The sequence below is a fragment of the Mustela lutreola genome, chromosome 4 (genome assembly GCF_030435805.1).
Source record: "Mustela lutreola isolate mMusLut2 chromosome 4, mMusLut2.pri, whole genome shotgun sequence".
Lineage (NCBI taxonomy): Eukaryota > Metazoa > Chordata > Mammalia > Carnivora > Mustelidae > Mustela > Mustela lutreola.
Window position 1 is genome coordinate 83,994,447 of NC_081293.1, and position 22,225 is coordinate 84,016,671.

At 44.1% G+C, this 22,225-nt stretch overlaps 1 protein-coding gene across 1 annotated transcript in view; it reads left to right on the top strand.

The window, feature by feature from the left end:
• Positions 1-22,225, top strand: part of NID1 (nidogen 1) — an 81,461-nt gene that overhangs the window by 5,934 nt on the left and 53,302 nt on the right. Inside the window, exons 2-3 of the mRNA XM_059170396.1 lie at positions 20,018-20,317; positions 21,769-21,995. Of these exons, the coding sequence (XP_059026379.1) occupies positions 20,018-20,317; positions 21,769-21,995 (527 nt within the window). The remainder of the gene's footprint in view (positions 1-20,017; positions 20,318-21,768; positions 21,996-22,225) is intronic.

A 22,225-nucleotide genomic window follows, 5' to 3' on the forward strand; every position in this document is an offset into this window, starting at 1 on the left:
GTCCTTATATTGTGGTGCCACCTGAGCTAGCTGGAGGGAAGAGAGCTGGAGGGAAGAACTTTCCCAACCCAGCTGGAACTACAGGATGAGTAGAGCTGAGCCCTGTGAAGAAGGCAGGCTCAGGACTGTGGTTCAAATGGAGGAAAACTAACTGTGTATGAGATCATGAGTGTCGAGAGAAGGAGCTTGTCACATCACAGGAATGACACGAAACCCAGATGTGAGAGGGCAGGCCTGCAGAAGGACCCGGCAGAGCTAAATGAGACTTTGTCACCCCGGTCAGAACCCTCCCCTCCAGGGGAACTGCGCAGGGCAGGGCTTCCAAACTTCCCACCGTGCCCCCAAAGCCTCACGTGGCCCCACCTGCTAGTCTCCCGCCCCCACCCCCTCTCTGTTCTCCATGCCAGCCAGGCTCCAGCCGCACCCACTTGCCTTCTCTGCCCCCCACCACACAGCCAGCTTGTCCCATCTGGGTCTTGGTACTCGGCTCTGCCTGGGACACACGGCCCTGATGTCCTGTGGCTGCACCTTCCTGTCCTGCGGACGGGACACCCGGACCCCCTTTGTGATTGTTTTTCCGATTGGCCTTATCTTCATCATGGCATGCGTCCCTTTCTAAAAACCAGGCTGATCATTTATTCACTTACCTGTTTGTTGGCTCTCTTTTCCTCTAAAGCCTGAGCCCTAGGAAGGCAGGGTTTGCTTGCCATATTCGCCCCCGTTCCCTGGTTTGCTAGCAGCCTGTGGCACACAGTGGGCGCTCTGTTATGATTTACTGAATGAATGAGTGAACGAATACTAGGCATTTTTCATCTTATTCTGTTAAGCAGGGGACTGCCATTAGCACTTTCTAAGTAGAGGAGAGACATGATTTATTTTGAGAAGATTCCCACTTTTTTTTTTTTAAAGATTTTATATATTTATTTGACAAAGATCACAAGTAGGCAGAGAGGCAGGCAGAGAGAGGAGGAAGCATGCTCCCCGCTGAGCAGAGAGCCCAATGCGGGGCTTGATCCCAAGAACCTGGGATCATGACCCAAGCCGAAGACAGAGGCTTTAACCCGCTGAGCCACCCAGGTCCCCATCCCACTTTCTTCAACAAAAAAAATGGCATGGGAGAAAAAGGAGGGAGGACCCTTATAGATTCAAAGAGATATGAGAGACATGTTAACCAAGTGGCCCTTGTTGGATCCCGATTGAAACTAAGTAACCATGAAGGACATCTTTGAGACCCACTGCTTTTCTAGAAGAGATGCCTAGGAAAAGATTGACAAGTGAAGTGATTTGATGTCCGAGATTTTATTAAATAAATAAAATAAAATTTAGTTTTTAAATAAAATCTAGAATACTTCAAAAAAGAAAAAGTAAACATGCACACATGTGGGAGGGATGGGTGAATCGGGAATGGGAGGCTGTTGCTGATCGCAGGAGCTAATGAGTGAGTGTCCCGGTGTGCGGCTGCTGGTCTCCTTTGTGTGTCGCAATTTTCCAGTGTGAGTCGTCTGGTTATAAAAAGTTTTAGAAATTTATGCCGTCTCCCAGGCGGAGGATTTGCGGGGACAGGGTGGAGGAGGAAGAGAGACCTCCAGATGAGAGGTGGTGGCGGTGGTAGGTTCCAGACCTCTCTGGAAGGTGGGAGCGAGGGGTCTTGCTCGCGTGTTATCCCATCTGAGACACCCAGCAGCCCTGCGAAGTAGCTCAGATGGGTCATGGGATGAGCGTCCTATTGTGGAGCAGCAAAGTGACCTGCACAGCTAAGGCACTTGTCGGAATTCACTTACCGAGTATGGGCTGGAGCTCGAACTCTGATCCTCTGCCTGCCAGTTCTGTGGTCTTTATACTGTGCCACATTGGATAACACTTTGTTCTTTTCCTTTCTATTCATCTGTTTACTTGACGGTATCTTAAGAGCCCCGGTTCTGTACAGACTGTGGGGCCGCAGTGCTGCGGGGCATTGTGCAATGGTCTCTGAAGGTCACGCATGCATCCACGGCTCACGAGTGCACGAGAGGACCCACCCGTGCATCCAGCTCCTCCCCACGACATGACCCCCGTTCACCTCCACATTGCGTGTGAGGGAAGCTGGTTCTTAGCCCTTCGGGAGGAGGTTTCATAACTGCTTTTGTCCTCAAGTAAATTTTTTTCTTCCATTTAGTTTTTAATTATAAATGTTTCGAACACACACATAAAGGGGAGAAAATAATTCCATGGGCACCCACAGGCACATTAACCTAATAGAGGTTGCTTGCAGTTTCCATATTTGTTTCATTAATTTCCCTTTGCTGGTGTACCAAGGTAAATTACAGTCTTCTTGATTTACATCGCTGAATGTTTTAGTAGGCGGTCCTAAAATAATAAGCATTTCTCTATACAACCAGCCTACCACTATCACACATAACAAAATCAATAATAATTCTCTATTATCAGTTTTTTTTTTTTAAAGATTTTATTTATTTGACAGAGAAATCACAAGTAGACGGAGAGGCAGGCAGAGAGAGAGAGAGGGAAGCAGGCTCCCTGCTGAGCAGAGAGCCCAATGCAGGACTCGATCCCAGGACCCTGAGATGACCTGAGCCGAAGGCAGCGGCTTAACCCACTGAGCCACCCTGGCCCCCCCCCCCTATTTTTAGTTTATGTCCATTCCATGTCAGAGCTCTCCAGTAGTCCCAAAGCTGTCCTTTACAGGTAGACTTACTCAAACTGGTCTACAGAAAGACAAGCATTCCATGTGACTATGTCTGTTTAGTCTGGTTTTTGTTTTTGTTTTGTTTTGTTTTAAGATTTTATTTATTCAAAAGAGACAGAGAGCATGGGCGCTCATGCACACAAGGGGGAGGGGGAGGGCAGCGGGGGAGAGAGGAAGAATCCGAGGCAGATTCTGAACTGAGCATGGAGCCCGACAGAGGCTCTGAGATCATGACCTGAGTGGAAACCAGAAGTAGGAGGCTCAACTGACTGTGCCACCTAGGAGTCCCTCTTTAGTCTGTTTTAATATTGACCTCCCCCATTTGATTCATTGGTTTATTTAAGAATCACTGCCTGTTGTCCTGTAGGATGCCCCACCTTCTGCATTCCACTGTTTCTCTGGAACGGGGTTTGGCTTGTTAATTCCATCTCCGTATTTCCTGAAAACTGGCCATCTTGAAAATATTCAGGTTAAACTCTTTTTTTCCTTTAGAAACACTTACAATCTTATTTTATTTTATTTTTTTAAAGATTTTATTTATTTACTTGACAGAGATCACAAATAGGAAGAAAGAGAGAGAGAGAGAGGAAGAAGCAGGCTCCTCGCTGAGCAGAGAGCCTGATGCAGGGCTCCATCCCAGGACCGTGAGATCATGACCTGAGCTGAAGGCAGAGGCTTTAACCCACTGAGCCACCCAGGCGCCCCACAATTTTAAATTAATTTAGGAACTAGATGCAAATGGTTAAAAAAAAAAATAACTTGTAAAAACAGGGAAAAGGGAAATTTCTGTCCCACCCTGGCCTTGAGCCCCATACTTCCCTCCCTAGAGACAATCACTGTTGATGATTGTTTATTCATCTCCCTGCAAAGAGATTCTCAAATGTACAAACATAGGTACATGTATAGCCACCTGCTGATTTTATATATCTCCTTGACGTTTTAAATACCAGCTTTAGTGACATATGATTCACATACCATAAAATTCACCCCTTTAAAGTATACAATTCAGTGATTTTTCATATATTCAGAAAGTTGTACAATCACCACCACTGTCTAGCTATGGAATATCTTGATTGCCCTCAAAACAAACCTCATATCCTTTAGCGATCATACCCCATATCCCCCTAATCTACTGTCCGTCTATATGGATTTGCCTGTTCTGGACATTTCACATAAATGGAGTCATACAATATGTTATCATTCGTTACTGGCTTCTTTCACTTAGCATAGCATTTTCAAGGTTGTTCTTCCATGTTGTAGTGTGGATCAGTACTTTATTCCTTATGGCTGAATAATATTGCTGTTTTGTCCATTCATGAGTTAATGGATATCCAGGTTGTTTCTCTTTTTTGGCGATTCATGAATAATACCGCCATGAATATCTGTGCGCAAGTTTTCGTGTGGGCATCTGCTTACAGTTCTCCTGGGTCTGTACTAAGGAGCGGAATTGCAAGTTGTGGGGTTCAAAACAAGTCTCCCTAAAAGTGTGCGCGTTAGCATGTGGGTTATTTTGAGCAGAAAGCTATCAAGATCAAATGGGCTTGAGAAAAGCGTTCATCCCCGCTTTAACGACCTAGAAGAAAGTAAGTTGGCAGTCTTTCCCAGAATGAGAGTTTTTATCAGAGATAAGTTTTTTTCTGAGTGACCCATCTACATGGAAGACAAACGTCCAATGATCAAACATCTGCTCTCAGAGTCCTGTGAATGTCCTTACTCTCCTATCTCATTCCTTAGTGCAGAATGGTGTATATGCCTCGTTTTACCTTCCTGTCTGGGAACATGTGAACGTGACTCCCACATATGGTGCTCCTATTCATTCGAAATTAATTTTATCCTGTTAATGTGTCTTGTGTCAATTTTATTCTTAGACCAGTCAGAAGAAATTTTGAGGGTAGAGGTAAATTTCACCTCCCCAAACTAGGTCATGTTGATGCGGGAACAGAAGGCTGGCTGTGAGGACAAAGCAAAAGTTGACACCTGCAGCCTTTCTCCACCCCCACTCCTGGGTGGGACACATGTGACATTCTTTAGGAGTCTCCCAACTACCTTAATGTTAATAGCTTGCTAAAAAGGGCAAAACGACCTTGGCAATGGCAAGGTTCAGCTGTATGAAAGTTCTGTTGAAACCTCCCTTTTCCTTACCTCTCCCAACTCCAGGGTACATAAATGCCACCCTTCACAACCCTGGGCAGCAGTTCTTTCTGTCCACGGGTCCTGTCCCCGTGCTTTAATAAACAACCATTTTGCACCAAAGATGTCTCAAGAATTCTTTTTTGGTCATTGGCTCCAGACTCCACCCCACCGAACCTCACCGATGGTCTAGAACTTCATCAACATGGTAACTCTGTTTAACATTTTGGGGGCTATCAAACTGTTTTCCAAAGTGGCTGCACCAGTTTATGTTCCCACCAACAATGTATGAGGGTTCCAATGTATCTGCATCTTCTGTTGAACTTACTACTTGACTTTTTGATCCTAGTCAACTTAATGGGTGTGAAGTGGTATCTCACTATGGTTTTTTTTTTTTTTTTTTTTTTTTTTTTTTTTTTTTTTTAAAGATTTTATTTATTTATTTGACAGAGAGAAATCACAAGTAAGCAGAGAGGCAGGCAGAGAGAGGAGGAAGCAGGCTCCCTGCCGAGCAGAGAGCCCGATGCGGGACTCGATCCCAGGACCCTGAGATCATGACCCGAGCCGAAGGCAGCGGCTTAACCCACTGAGCCACCCAGGCGCCCCCTCACTATGGTTTTGATTTGCATTTCTCTGATGGCTGGTGAGGTTGAGCATCTTTTCATGTGCTTATTGGCCATTTATATATCTTTAGAGAACATTTACTCAAGTCCTTTGATCATTTTTTATTTGGCATATTAGTATTTTTATTACAGAGTAGGTTAAACTTTACTTAGGATATTTTACGAGTGAAGTCACGTATGTTATAACATCAGGAAACAAGTGATGTCTGATTATTACTGTACTAGCTGCTCCTGCTAATGAGATGACGGCCGGATCTTGTCTGTCATGTTTTCCCCCTTGCGAACACTGAGCAAGCTGTGGGATGAAACTTAAGCCTTACGCAGCTGCCCCTTTCCCACCAACCTTTTAATTAATCTTAGTATCCATTGATGATTTCTGCTTGAATCAGTTATTAAATTAAGTGCTGCCAAGTGGTGTTTTAGTTTGTTTTGTTGTTGGCTTTTTTGTTTCTCTCATGCTTTCTACATTTATTAGTTGCTGTACTTCTGTAAAGGGAAGCTTGCCCTCCTGGCTGGGGCTTTTGGGTGATACTGACTCATTCTCATTCTGGAATAGGCAGGTGGAGACTTAATTCTTTCTCTGTAATTTCTAATGTTCAAATGAAGGGATTGGTGTTCAATTTAAGTAGTGCTGTAATCCACATTAGGGAGTTTCTGGGGCTCCACTTGGTCAACTTCGGATATCTACCTCCAAAATGTCAAAGAGGAGCCTGCTTCTCCCCAGCGACTGAGAGTTTAGACAAGCCCTTCCCCCTTTTCCCTGACCGGCTTCTGTTCTGGAATCCTGAGGGACATTTCTCCCCCCTTTTTGATAGACACACTAGAAGTGGACATTTAAAGATTCCACCATTTTTAAATGTTGGAAGGTACCTCAGGTAATTTCGTACAGAAGAGATGGGTGATCGATCCAAAGTCTCTCATTAGATGTTAACTGGATTAAGTTAAAAACACTGACACATCTGGGGCGCCTGGGTGGCTCAGTGGGTTAAGCCGCTGCCTTCGGCTCAGGTCATGATCTCAGGGTCCTGGGATCGAGTCCCGCATCGGGCTCTCTGCTCAGCAGGGAGCCTGCTTCCTTCTCTCTCTCTCTCTGCCTGCCTCTCAGTGTACTTGTAATTTCTCTCTGTCAAATAAATAAATAAAATCTTTAAAAAAAAAAAACAACAAAAAAAAAAACAAAACACTGACACATCTCTTAACTATTACCCCTAAGTTGTCCCTTGTTTTTAAATGGTAAGACTTTTGTTTTTATTTCTAATTCAAGCCAGAGCCATTTCTCTGGCTCTGTGGGGTTAATGGAAAAAATTTGCAATTTGGACTCAAGAGTTTTGTTCTGGCATTTCTAGTGTATGATCTTAGGCAAGACCTGTAAACTGAGACTCAGTTTTTCTGAAATGGAGAATGAAGATGATACTAATGCCTACTTTACTAGATTGACTCCAATAACTGGAATAAAGGTGCTTCATAAACTGGAAAGTACCGTGAAAGTGGGTCAGGCCCCAGGTCCCTTAGTTGCCCTAGGCTTAAAATCAGTCAACTTCTTCCTTTCTTTCTTTTAAAAATATCTTATTTATTTATTTATTTGACAGAGAGAGTGATCACAAGTAGGCAGAGAGGCAGGCAGAGAGAGGGAGAAGCAGGCTCAATCCCAGGACCCTGAGATCATGACCTGATCCAACACAGAGGCTTAACCCACTGAGTCACCCAGGCGCCCCAGTCAACCTCTTTCTTGATGGTATTATGAACCTGGCTGTTTCCTGGGCTTCTTTCTCAAGCTTTTCTTTCCTTAGGCCCTTTTAGTTTTTTCACGGTTTCTAGCTACCCAGGCTTTCCAACGAAACTGCAATTTTCATGACTTTGGCTCAAGAATCTTCTGCACTAGCAGCCAAATATAACAGAAAGAGCAGGAGTGGGTTCAAATCTTGGTTGCATGGCTTGCTGGCTATATGATATTAAGCTAAATTGAGTCTCATTTTCTTGTCTTTCTTATATATGTGAAAAGAAGGGTGCTTGTATTAAATTTTGAAAAAGGCGGACCGCTTTAGTAAAGGACCTCAGACTCAGCAGCCGCTCAGTAAATGTTGCCTTTCCATTCTTTACACCAACTAAATTTACCTTAAATTCCTGCTTCCTCCCACCCGTGCAGTTTGCTTTTGCAACAGCAGGGGATTTCATGGTCTTCTCAGTAGAGCCCTTTGCTTTTGTAAAAAACGACCCCATTTGTTTCTTATTTGTGCTTGCCTCAAGTATTCTGAACCACATCTGTTTTGAAGAATCCCCCACTCATGCTGGCTGCTTTCTGCCCTGGGCACTGCTACTAGACTCACTGAAGCCTAAAAAGAGGGTCGTTTCAACATCCGCAGTGCCTGCGTGAAATGTAGAGTCTAACGTGCAGTTTACTGAATGACTTTCCCCCGTTACTTCTGCTGTCTTTAAGGATGATCACGAAACACTCCCCGTCACGAGTTAGTTGCTCTGTCCTCCCTCCTCACCGTGGCAGCTGAGTTCAAACAATCATAGTAAGTGGCTCCAGCTGTCAGCAGTGTGGGGCTGGGCATTTCCCCCCGGGTGTTTTGTGATAGGAGTGACGTGTTCTGCCCTGTGCAGCTGGATGCACGGGCTCTTGTCTAGTGTGTTCCTTGCAGTAAGAGAATACGTATGTGCCTTCTTTCTTTTATTTATTGAAAGTAAGCTCTACACCCAACGTGGGGCTCAAACGCACAACCCTAAGATCGAGAGTCGCCAGCCCCACCGACTGAGCCAGTCAGGGGCTCCTCGATGTGCTCTGTAAAGGGTGCATTAAGCTGTGCTGCGAGCACACTGAACTGAAGTTTAGTTTTGCCAAAGGAGCATCTTTTTCCCCAGTGTAAACTCTAAGTAGGATCTCAGGGCAATATTTACATTGGTCAGTGGACTGGAAGTAGCTGTTTTCAATAAAGAAGTGGTGTGGACAATAATACAACATTATTATTATTATTATTATTCTCCTCTCAATATTTCAGAAAGTCTTTCTCAGGAATACATTCAATCCGTAACAGTTCCGTGGTGTAATCTATGCAGAGAGTGTGCGGGACCTTTGGGAGTCAGGGCGCCTGAGTCCGGGCTCCAACATGCTAATCGTGAACTGTTGTTAAAATATGAACTGAGGCTTATTGAAAACTTGAAGAGTTTACTCCAACAAAAATCAGTTCTAATTGGGCAGTATCCAAAGTAGCAGATAGAAATGAGCTCTGAGAAGCTGTATGACACGGGAGACTTTCATAGCCAGAAGGGAGAGGAACAAGGAAGTTACACTGTGGACAAAAGGGGATTGGTCGTTGCAAGGTCCCTTTCCTTAAGAGGATGGGAAGGGTCCGTCCGGCAGATCTTCTGGCTAGTGCTGGTCAGGCGAGTCCTGATTGGTTTCAGATTCCATTTTTGGGAAAGCCAAAACTGTAATTTAGTTAAATCTTGGTTCATAAGAGACTCTTTTTTAAAAAAAATTTTATTTATTTATCTGCTAGTGACAGAGATCACAAGCAGCAGAAAGGCAGGGAAGCAGGCTCCCCACCAAGCAGATAGGCCGATGCGGGGCTCGATCCGAGGACCCTGGAATTCTGACCTGAGCCGAAGGCAGAGGCTTTAACCCACTGAGCTGCCCAGGTGCCCTGATAAGAGACTCTTAACTATAGTAAACAAATGGAAGGTTGCCGGAGGGGTGATGGGTGGGGGGATGGGGTAACTGGTGATGCACATTAAGGAGGGCACATGACATACTGAGCACCGGGTATGATACGAGACTGATGAATCACTAACGTCTGTCTCTGAAGCTAAAAAAAAAAGCTAAGTCTTGGTTTTGGTGATGTGGAGCCTGGCATAAACGACTCCATTTGGTCGTGTTATCTTGTGGGGATTTGTTTTGTTTTCAGCAATTCTCCCCTTTTGATCAGGCTCTCAGCCTAAGAGATGTGATCAAAACTGAAGGCATTAGCTCTTTTCCCAGCTCTGGAGTTCTTGGTTTTTTTTTTTTTTTTTTTTTTTCATCCTCTATATGGTATTCACAGGTTATGTCTTTTTCCTGAATCTTTCCAGAGTATTTGCAGGTCATGACCTTGGATTTACATTCTTTAGGTCAGTTGTTCCCTTTGTTTCTTTTCTGATGAGTTAGTCTTTTTTTTTTTTTTAAGATCTTATTTATTTATTTGACAGAGAAAGAGAGAACACAGGAGGGGGAGTGGGAGAGGGAGAAGCAGGCTTCCTGCTGAGTAGGGAGCCGGATGCAGATGCGGGGCCAGGACCCAGGACCCTTGGGATCATGACCTGAGCCGAAGACACATGCCTAACGAATGAGCCACCCGAGTGACCCTCTGATGAATCAGTCTTAAGAAGATCATTTGCTTGGTGGTTAGTGGCTCCAATATACATTTAAAGCTTTAGAGAGAATACCACAGTGTTTCAGGGAGACCACCATGATTATTACAAGCAGGATAATTCCCAGTGTCTCGAGGGCACTTAGGAGCGATGGCATCTAAGAAGCAAACCAATCAACATCAAGTAAGTCAAAGAGAGACCCCCTTGAAGGAGCGCTTTCTTAAGCCAAGTGTTGCAAGTGGTGTTGGCCATGGCACAGACACCTTCTTGCTCGGCTAAAAGATAATCAAGGGCTGTCCTCTTACCAAGAAAAATTTTGGGGAGGGAGTCTAAGGGTTTTGTTGGGTCGGCGCTACTTTAACAATACATTCAGAGATGGACCACACCCCGGAAGCATCGCCTTCCCATGCATTCAGAGAGAAAACACAAGTGATGAAAAGGAAAAAGGAATAAAGACTTCATTTTGGAGATGAAAGTCTTTTTTTTTTTTTTAATAAATAGACTCCACATCTAACGTGGAGCCCGGTGCAGGGCTTGACCTCATGACCCTGAGATTCAGACCTGAGCTGAAATTAAGAGTCAGACACTTCACTGACTAAGACAGAAAGGCCCCCAGGAGGTGAAGATCTTGATCCATGACCTTGGGAGGTCTGTCCACCTCAAGATGCCATCTGTGTCCCTTGTTGATATTAATTTTATATCTCCATCTGGGTTGCAGTTCCAAGGGTCTGGAGGAACCCTTTTGAACTGGGAGAACCGTGGTTCAAGTCCATGAAGTTTAACTGCTTTCTTGGCAGTATGGAAGACCTGGTATGGTCCCTTAGAGGGATATTCAAAGGCAGTCTTTGTTTGTAGTGATTCCAAATCAGAAGGGGGAGAGAAGATTGGAAACATTAGTCTGGAAGTGTAGCCAGACATTTGAAGAAACACAAAGAATGGAGGATTCAGTCCAATATACAGGGATATAACAAATCCTTAGACACAATGAACAAGAGTAGAAATGTGGCATCCACAAGGTTGTGTTACTAGTTTCTCTGAACCAGTCACCGTATTTCTATCAAAGGTAATCATGCAAACTAAACTGTTTGCAAAATAAGTTGAAAAATTAAATTTGACCGGATTATTTGTGTAAAGCGCAGCAAGAAGAGTGATTGACTATATCGGCTCCTTTTAAATCTGCTTTGCTGGAACTTTTTGTTGTTGCTGTTGTTTTAAGATTTATTTATTTGAGAGAGAAAGCTCGCTCCCAGGAGTTGTCGGAGGCAGAGAGGCAGAGGGAGAGGGAATCTCAAGCAAAGTCTACACTGAGCACAGAGCTCAAGGCAGGGCTTGATCTCACGACCCTGAAATCATGACCTGACCTCGAAATGATGACCTGACCCTGAAATCATGACCTGAGCCTAAACCAAGAGTCAGACACTTACTTAACTGACTGAGCCACCTCTGCACCTCTGGTGGAACTTTTCATAAGGAATCTTAGGAACTTTTAAAAGCCTTTCCAGACTAAGAAGCCAGGCTAGGGACTCACTGTCAGACTTAGCCTGAAAATACCCATGGATTTGGGTGAATTTCTCTCTTCATGAGGTCCCCAGGACATCCTGAGTTTCCTGGGGCTACCAGCAAGTGACTGCCCTTAACCACCTGGTTGGGCTGTTACTTATTTCACAATGAACCCATGTACTTTAACATACCAAGTAAACCTAAGCAATTTAACATATCTCTTTTACAAGAGGAGAGACAAGTCTTTTGAGATTTGAAAGGGACCCTCTGGGAAATCTTAAAATTACTTTGTGTCAAAAAAACCTCCAAACCAAAAGAATTTGGTTTTTAGGGGCACCTGGGTGGCTCAGTGGGTTAAGCCTCTGCCTTCAGCTCAGGTCATGGTCTCAGGGTCCTGGGATCAGGCCCCACATCGGGCTCTCTGCTCGGCAGGGAGCCTGCTTCCTCTCTCTCTCTCTGCTTGCCTCTCTGACTACTTGTGATCTCTGTCAAATAAATAAATAAAATTTTTTAAAGAATTTTGTTTTTAGAAGATGTCAAAAGGCTTGAATATCTGATTAATTAGGATCACAGATCATTATGATTTAATACTTCATTATTTAGTCAAAGTGACAATAGACAATGTTAAGGGAAAATATAGAAGGTTACATAGTTGTGAATAAAATTTTACTCTCTTATAATTGAGAAGACTGTATTTTCTTAAGTAATCAAAGTCAGGAGAAAGATACCATTAAGCACAGTGAGTTATTTTAGCAAGACAAAAATCTTTGCTTTCCAGGTAGATTACTTAAAAGGTAAAGAAAAACCATTCGCAATCTCTTGTCAAGAGCAGAATACGTTGATATTGTAGCATGCTTTAAAAACTCTTATTATTTTGGGGCACCTGGGTGGCTCAATGGGTTAAGCCGCTGCCTTCGGCTCAGGTCATGATCTCAGGGTCCTGGGATCAAGTCCCACATCGGCATTTCCACCAACAGTGTAAGAGGGATCCCCTTTCTCTGCATCCCTGCCCCCATTTATTGTTTCCTGACTTGTTTATTTTAGCCATTCTGACAGGTGTGAGGTGGTGTCTCACTGTGGTTTTGATTTGTATTTCCCTGATGCCGAGTGATGTGGAGCACCTTTTCATGTGTCTGTTGGCCATTTGAATGTTTTCTTTGGAGAAATGTCTGTTCATATCTTCTGCCCATTTCTCGATTGGATTATTTGTTCTTTGGGTGTTGAGTCTGATAAATTTTTTATGGATTTGGGATACTGGCCCTTTATCTGGTATGTCATTGGCAAATATCTTCTCCCATTTGTTGGTTGTCTTTTGGTTTTGTTGACTGTTTCCTTTGCTGTGCAGAAGTTTTTTTTTATCTTGATGAAGTCCCAAGAGTTCATTTTTGCCTTTGTTTCCCTTGCCTTTGGAGACCTGTCTAGCAAGAAGTTCTTGCAGACGAGATCATAAAGTTGCTGCCTGTGTTCCCCTCTAGGATTTTGATGGATTCCTTTCTTACACTTAAGTTTTGCATCCATTTTGACTCTATTTTTTTGTATGGTGTAAGAAAATGGTCCAGTTTCATTCTTCTGCATGTGGCTGCCCAGTGTTCCCAACACCCATTTGTTGAAGAGACGGTCTTTTTTCCATTGGATATTGTTTCCTGCTCTATCAAAAATTAGTTGACCATAGAGTTGGGAGTCCATTTCTGGGCTCTCTATTCTGTTCCATTGATCTGTGTGTCTGTTTTTGTGCCAGTACCATACTGTCTAGCAGAGCTTGAAGCCCACCAGTTCCGGTTTTCTTTTTCAAAATTTCCTTGGCTATTTGGGGTCTTTTCTGGTACCATACAAATTTTGAGATTGTTTGTTCCAGCTTTGTGAAAAAAGTTGGTGGTATTTTGATAGGGATTGCATTAAATGTATAGATCACTCTAGGGAGAATAGATGTTTTAATGATATTTGTTCTTCCAGTCTGTAAGCATGGAATGTTTTTCCATTTCTTTATGTCTTCTTTGATTTCTTTCATGAGCATTCTATCATTTTCTCAGTACAGATACTTTGCCTTGTTGGTTAGGTTTATTCCTAGGTACCTTTATAGCTTTGGGTGCAATTGTAAATGGGATCAACTCCTTAATTTCCCTTTTTTCTGTCTCATTGTTAGTGTATAGAAATGCAACTGCTTTTTATCCTTCTGTGATGCTGAATTCCTGTGTGAGTTCTAGCAATTTTGAGGTGGAGTCTTTGGGGTTCTCCAAGTATCATATCATCTGCAAAGAGTGACAGCTTGACTTTTCCTTTGCTGATTTAGATGCCTTTTATTTCTTTTTGTTGTCTGGTTGCTGAGGCTAAGATTTCTAGTACTATGTTGAACAACAGTGGTGATAGTGGACACCCGTGTCATGTTCCTGACCTTAGTGGGGAAAGCTCACAGTTTTCCCCCCATTGAGAATGATATTTGCGGTGGGTTTTTCATAGATGGCTTTTATGATATTGAGGTATGTTCCCTCTATCCCTACACTGTGAAGAGTTTTAATCAAGAAAGGATGCTGTACTTTGTCAAATGCTTCTTCTGCATCTATTGAAAGGATCTTATGGTTCTTGTCCTTTCTTTTATTAATGTCCTTTCTATCACTTTGATTTGGGGATGTGGAGCCACCCTTGCAGCTCAGGAAAAAAATTCCACTTGGTTGTGGTGAACAATCCTTTCAATGTACATGTACTCTTGTATCCTTTGGCTAGTATCTTGATGAGAATTTTGGCACCCATGTTCATCAGGGATATTGGTCTGTAATTCTCCTTTTTGGTGGGGTTTTTGTCTGGTTTGGGGAGCAAGGTAATGCCAGCCTCACAGAATGACTTTGGAAGTTTCCTTTCCATTTCTATTTTTTGAAACAGTTTCTGAAGAATAGGTATTAATTCTTCCTTAAATGTTTGGTAGAATTCCCCTGGGAAACTAGCCAGCCCTGGACCCTTGTTTGTTAGAAGATTTTGGATTACTGCTTCAGTTTCCTTGCTGGTGATGGGTCTGTTCAGGTTTCTGTTTCCTCCTGTTTCAGTTTTGATAGTCGATACATCTCTAGGAATGCATCCATTTCTTCCAGATTGCCTAATTTGTTGGCATATAGTTGCTTATAATATGTTCTAATAACTGTTGGTATTTCTTCGGTATTGGTTGTGATCTCTCGTCTTTCATTCATAATTTTATTTATTTGGGTTCATTCTCTTTTCTTTTTGATAAGTCTCGCTAGAAGTTTCTTGATATTGTTAATTCTTTCAAAGAACCAACTCCTAGTGTTGTTGATCTTTTCTACTGTTCTTTTGGTTTCTGTTTCATTGATTTCTGGTTTAATCTTTATAAGCTTTAAAAACATTTGGGTTAGTTTCTGTATTTCTGAGAGTACACTTGATTGATATAATGCATATTTGTCTTTAACCAATTAAATAGAGCTCTTTACAAATTCATTTTGACATTACCATCTGGAGGTAGAAGACAAATCACACACTTGAAATATACATACATAAACATGCCGACAAATGCACACAGAGATCTCCTAGCTTTTATTTTAAAACTTTAGCTGTGGGACTGGTATGATACTGCAAAAAGTCACTAGTTTATGGAAGGACAATTGGATCCACGTTTTGTTTCTGGCAGATGGAAAGTTTATCTGGTCACATGGCAGGTGGCTAATGCTTTTTACTAATATTCGTGGAAGAGACTTCAGACTTGTATTTGTCCTTGGCTGCGGGCTAGATTTGGGGTGAGTGAGATTTTTTAAGTGATTATATTTTGAAAAAGCCTCCTTCTCCCCACCTTTTTTTCCTTCAGTCTCAGGTGAATGTGGGCTGTGTTTTATATTTCAAGGATGAGGTATTATTTTCATCTTCTAAGGACAGAGAAGAAATGCAAATTTTCTTCTAGGAGTTTTAGGGTATATTTTTCTTTTATCAGAAGTGTAGGGCCTTTGCTATTTAAATTTTCCCTTCATTTTCTCTAAAGCAGGCTAGTTCTTTTTCCAAAGTTCTGATCTTTTACAATATCTGTAGGCATTCAGAGATGAATAGGGAATTTTGAGGGTTGATAATGATAGGTAGACTTGGATTGTTTCTAGAGCTGTGTTGCTGGTTTTGCAAAGATTTGTGAGATAAGGACAGTTGCTCTTAATTCCACAAACAATTGGGATCTGGCCTTAAAGATATCAAGGGGCTGAACCTCCCATCGATATACATTATCTTCAGTTTGTTTCTTTGTATCAGGGTGAAGGTCTTCTAGCAAGGTGAAAATCAACAGGTTCTCACGTTCTAGATTTGGAGCTGCAGTAAATCCTTCCACAAAAGACCTCAGAATATTTTTCTTTTCCCCTGGGTCCGTAGTTTGATTTTAGCTTAGGTGAGAAATCCTAAAAACATATTCCTATCATCTCTGGATATCAGCTTCTCACTCGGCCAACTTCTGACCATAGAGCTACTTAAAAAAAATCCCTTCCAGTATCTCATCAGGTTTCAGCCGGCAGAAACAATATTCCCGGCAGAATTGAACAACCCTTTGGATGCTAGAGGCGTCCCCCAAAGGGGGTACAAAGAATACTGCCTCCCCAAGGTAATTCCCCTCTCCACTCCCAAAGATAACCAAAAGAAAGGAAGACTTAGACAATTCTCCCGAGGAGTTGGCAGTAGTTGATAGGGCCCTAGCCGCAAATGGAGGGCAACACACATCTCTGTTTGGCCAGCTTTGGGGGACCCCCCCACCTGACACAAAACCAGATAAATAAGAAGGCAGTAGATATTCCTTAGAGAGACAAAGCATCAACAACCAATGGGTACCCAAAAGTAAATCTGCAAGTCACCATTCAAAGACCTAATTGTTACAAATGTCTTTGCCTGCCAATCTGAATCTGGAAAGGAAAGGAACACATGAAATTTGACCTTCCTCTCTCAAGCAGGCTGTGCAGATAGAGATGTGGGAGAGCTGACTTTGGCAAGAATTCTCACCCTTTGCCGGCTTTTGCCAGTTTTCCCAGGATCCCATCTGCATGCTCTGGAGCGAGTGGGGTGTCCTGGCAGGTCATATCCCAGTCACCAGAGGCGGGAGGGCAGGAGAAAGAATTTTCTCTCTACTTTTTATGGTGAGTGCTTGGCTGGGGCCCCTTTTTCTCTAGGATATCTCCTAAATGGCTAAGCTTATCTAGGTTTAAAGGTCTCCACTGTGGCCTTTATTTCAAGATTATCTTTGGTAGGGTTAACCTGTTTGCTCAGCCTTAAAACGAAATTTTATTCACTCAAAGCCTCGTACTGGACCCAGTCTAGCCTCAGTCGGATCCAGTCTGACCCTGGACCCAGATCTGGCAGATAGTTTTCTTAGGACTTAGGACTAAATCTACAGGTCCCCCTACCACTTTTTTTTCTGGAAATCTATTTATTGAAGAAACTGTGTATTTGTCCTTCACCGTGTCCCATGTTCTGGGTTTCGCTGGTCATGTCCCTGTAGTATCACTGAACATGTCCTTCTGTCCCCTCTATTTCCTGTAAACTGGGAGTTAGATCTGGAGACTTGCTTGGATTTGAGTCATCGGGTCATTGTGCAGACTGTTTTAGTGACCGGCGTGGGGCTCCATTGGGAAGGAGCCGTGATACATAATGCGGGATCTATCATTGGCTCATGAATGGAACTCACACATTTTCAGGCACTATTTCTCACACAGCCTTGGTATTTGGGCCTTATTCTGTCTGAACCTCCCCACCCCCATCTTTTGGAGGAGGTCGGGAAGGGAGGGGACTGACACACACCGGATGGTGTAGAGGCTTCGCAGCTCCAGCAGTGACTAAGGTGGCCACGGTCCCAGCTTTTGATGGGACATACCGCCTGGGGGGGCAAGTAGCCAGCAGAGGAGTCGATAAGGTCATTACACTTGGTGGTCCGCGCCTGGAGGGAAACAAAGAGGAAGTGGAGACAGAAATGGGGGCTCCAGGAGTGAGGGAAGGGAGGCGGGGTGAGCAGGAGTAGCCACGCTGGGTAGACAGAAGGGCCTTGTGAGGCCCTGGGGAGCAGGTGCCGCTGGCCGTGGGGATGGAGCAAGTGCCAGGGACCTCAGAGGTGGGACACACAGGACATGGGGGAGAAAGGGAGTCCGTCCTCCTGGCCTCCTAAGTACTTAATAGGCCCTTCCCTTCGTGCTCCCCGTGCTTCTGTCGATTTGCTCAACTTTGAGAAGATGAAGAAAAGGAGCAAGATGACAGGAGCCTCACACGCTCGACAAATGTGTGCGGTGGGATTGGCCCCCAAGTGTAAGAGTATTATTCCAGTCAGCTGGGCTTTGGTCGATCTCAAACAAACAAATGAACACTGACCGGGGGAAAGTTTAAAGCTCAGACTCAAATGAACCTTCCGGGTGTTCTGTTCTGACATCTGTCTCTGCCCTCGTCTTTCTTTATCACCAACAGCTGGGTTGCAAATGCCATAAAAAAAGGCTGAAAAATAATTTAACAGCACTAATAATAATGAGGGTTATGTGGTCTGTGTCCAAAGCATTTGCTTCTCGATACTTGTCTCAAAACTCGATTCCCAAAGCATTCCTTGCGAGAAGAGACACAGTCCTGTACTCAGATTCGAAATAGTAAAAGACACCCGTGTTTTCAGAACTGTTGAACTGACTTAAATCTCACTGGAAAACAGCTTTTTTAAAACCGAGTTTTCCATCTGCGGCCTCTGCGTGCTCGCTTCCCATCAGCGACGGGTTGGGCCAGCTCCTGCCAGTTTGGGAAACGAGCTATTTCCCACGCCCCCCGCATGGCAGCCCCACTGGGATGTCCCCGCAGCAGGGAGAGGTGTGGATGGGCTGGCGGGATGGGGACCAGGGGTGGGATGGGGAAGAGCAGCCCAGCTCCTTCTGACTCCAGAAAATCGCCGCAGACGGGTGAAAAGGGAGCAGGGCTTCTGCTAAGTCCCCACACCACCTCTGCAACCCCCCGGACTCGGACTCACCTTCCTTTCCCTTCCCTGGGCCCAGATCCACACCATGCCCTCGAACCTTGTCAGAACCTTGTCACTCAGTTCTTGGCCTGTTGCAGGGTTTGCTTTGAAGTTCCTCCTCTTTGTGTCCACCCCACCCCCTCCTCTAAGGATGAGGTCTGGAGGGAGGAGGGGAGAAGGCTGTGTGGGAGGAGCGGGGAGGGAGGTAAGTGACTTGGAAAACCCATAGGCTTTGCAACCAACCCCTGCACAGGAATGAGCCCCTTTTCTGCTTTCATGTTCTTCTGATCCCCTGCCTCTTAAAAGTGCAGACCAGGGGCCATTTGCAAAGTCTCTCCCATTTGATTTGGGCTTTTTTTTTTTTTTAAATTCACAGATTCTCGAAGTAAAAGGGGCACTGAAGTGGTGTTCTATGTCATCAGCGGGATGTGCACTAAAAAGGAAGGGGGGGGGCTCAAAGCCTCATTCTTACCATGGCTTTGTAGGGAACCCAAGTACCCCCACCCCGAGTACCCTCCAACAGTCAAGGGGGTCTTTGTCCCTTTTCCTTTTTCCCAGCAGTGTGGGGGTTAGCTGGGTAAGAACACCAGTCTCTTTTATAGGCAGTTAGAACTGATTTCAAGAAGGTTGTGTGCAGTGATTAAGAGGCCAGCTGTGGAGTCCAGCTCCCACTGGGTTTGAATCCCAGTGCCGACAGTTACTGGTAACTTTGGATAAATTTAACTTACTTAATTTTCTCCATCAGGAAAATGTGGATAATATTTTCTAGTCTTATGGAGTTCTTCTGAGAATTAATTGCTAATAAGATGCCTGCAACTTGGTAAACGTTCAGTGTTAGCTCTTATTCTGACGCATTAAACTATTCACAATAAAATGATACCCTAAGGCCCCATTCAAATTTACTTTCTCCTTTTAACAGATGCCCTTTCAATTTATTTACTTATTTATTGTTATTATTTTAAGTAAGATCTACACCCAAAGTGGGGTTTGAATTCACGACTGAGATCAAGAGTCTCATGCTATACCAACAGAGTCAGCCAGGTGCCCCCAAAATGACTTCTTGACCCCATGACTCATTATATCATCATCTGTGTGTGTCAGTTTTTTCCCATAGTCTTTCGGATTGTGGGTTCCTTGAAGTGAGAGACGTGTACTGTCCATTGTGGGACCCACACCACTTAGCACAGCTCTGGTTTGTAATGGTTATCAGTTTGTTAGGTAAATTAGTGAACACTCTATTTATTTTTTAAAAGATTTTATTTATTTATTTATTTGACAGCGAGAGGGGGAACACAAGCATAGGGAGTGGGAGAGGGAGGAAGCAGGCTTCCAGCTGAGTGGGGAACCCGACGCAGGGCTTGATCCCAGGACCTGGGATCATGATCGGAGCCGAAGGCAGAGGCTTAACAACTGAGCCACCCAGGTGCTCCTAGTGAAGGCTTCAGTAATGGCTTAGGTTTGAGTGCTACTTTGCATGTCAAGCAGGCACACATGGGAAACCCAAGACTCGAAGTTCAAGATACATATCCAAGGTCTAGTGATGGCTATGTATGTGCCAGGGTCAGGTCCTGTGACTGTTGCCCCACGCCCCCTCCACCAGCCCATCCTGTGTAGGAGAGAGGAGCTGAATTTCATAATTCGGGATCATGTCCTTCTCTAGTTCTATTGTATCTGACAGACTGGGGGTACCTGTGACAGCATTCTGTGCGTGGGAGATCAGAGTCCCCAAGAAAGACGTTTTTTCCTACTCTCCTCTTAACTCTGCTTTGTTTTGTACAGGTCACCACAAATGGCATCATTGCCATGAGTGAACCCCCAGCCAAAGAGATCTCTCCGGGCTTCTTCCCACCAACATTCGGAGCGGTCGCACCCTTCCTGGCGGACTTGGACACGACAGATGGCCTCGGGAAGGTTTATTATCGGGAGGACTTATCCCCGTCCGTCACTCAGCTGGCTGCAGAGTGTGTCCAGAGAGGGTTCCCAGAAGTCCCTTTCCAGCCCAGTAGCGTGGTGGTTGTCACTTGGGAATCTGTGGCCCCCTACCAGGGACCCAGCAAGGACCCCGACCAGGAAGGCAAGGTAAGGACCTCCCAGGTACAAGGGCAAATAGTCAACAGGTTGGTTTTGCACACTTTGGTCTTCCTTGAAGGAAGGGAGACACTGGAGTAGGTTAAAAAGTCATCTCTAGGTCTAAGGTAACTTTCTTTTTTTTTTTTTTTTTTTAAGATTTTATTTATTTATTTGACAGAGAGAGTTCACAATAGACAGATAGGCAGGCAGAGAGAGAGAGAGGGAAGCAGGCTCCCTGCTGAGCAGAGATCCCGATGCGGGACTCGATCCCAGGATCCTGAGATCATGACCTGAGCCGAAGGCAGCGGCTTAACCCACTGAGCCACCCAGGCGCCCTAAGGTAACTTTCCAGGACATGCTTCTCTTTTTCCTTAGAAAAAACAATTTCACTCCACCATTATTTAATTTTTATAATATTACAGAGTAGAGAGAAACTGGAAAGGGCCAAAAGCACTCCATTTAAACAGAGGATGTTCCAGGTTTGGGACAGGGGATGTCCCAAAGTGGGTACCACAGATCACCAGTTCTACAAGATAGTCCTTGGGAAAAAGCACCCCCATGCTCAGATAAGTTCGGGAAATGCAAAACTTGATCTCCCCCTTGATGACTCACTCTGAAAAGCCCTGCAATAAAGAAACCTGCTTAATTTTAAAGAAAAAAAAAATTTAGCCGTCCCCAAACCTTTTGACCATACTCTTTTTTCCCTCCCAAATAAAATACATTACGTCCTGCAGAACACCCTTTGGGAAAGCCTGCTATGGGCCTGCGGGACACATCTTGCTTTTTTATCTGTCTGATGCTCTATTTGAAAACTGCCTAAAAACTTCAGTTTCCCAACTGTGTGTCCCTTCTACTTGAGTAGTGAGGACCCAGCCCCGTGGACAGAGCCCTTGCCCCCCTCTTGGGCCTCATCTCCCCTTACCCGCTTCCTTTTCTGCACACTCTTTGACATAGCTGCCCTCTCTGCTTGCTGCGTCTCCTCCCTGACCCCACACTACTGGTGTCCAACCCATACTTGATGCTCTAGACTCACACAGCCGCATCTGCTCCCACCCCCCAGCTTCGGGCACTTACTGTATGTTGCTTGGGCTCAATAAATGTATGACGAATGGTGAGTGTGGTTAATATGTTTAATGGCCATGGAAACAAATTCTAAGGGTAAGGATTTGCTACGTGGCATGAGATTTAGGTCACTGTCCAGAGGTAGCATCTCTAGAATTTTTGGCTACCCTTCATGCAGAGGGTGATTCATTAAATGACTGGAAAATTTCATGTTGACAAAGCCTTAGAGATATTTAAGTGGAGCCGTCCTGGAGTACCTGGTTCTTGCTACAAAAATACTTCTAGAATGAGGTAAGATGACGGCCACCTCTGGGCTTTCTCTGTATAGTCTAGTGAATCGAATGATTTAAATCTATCAGTATATTCCCGAGTAACTGAATCTCAACTCATCTTCACAGAGAAATACATTCCAGGCTGTTCTGGCCTCCTCTGACTCCAGCTCCTATGCCATCTTCCTCTATCCTGAAGACGGTCTGCAGTTCTATACGACATTCTCGAAGAAAGATGAGAGCCAAGTTCCTGCTGTGGTTGCATTCAGTCAAGGTGCACAGGGATTATTCTGGAAGAGTGAAGGAGCTTATAACATATTTGCTAACGACAGAGAATCAATTGGAAATTTGGCCAAGTATGCTTTCTTTGTTCTCCAGTAGATTCTCCCCGTAATGATCATTTTATTGTTAAGATGATCATTTTATTATTTTATTAAGGATGATATAATGGGCCCTAAAGAACATTACCTAAAATTGTTCCCAGAGATTTAAATGCTGTATATAGTTTTTATATTATGTAGTGCTTTTTTCCTGATGAACTCAAAGTAATATACTCTCAGAACAAATAGACATACCTTTTTTCAGA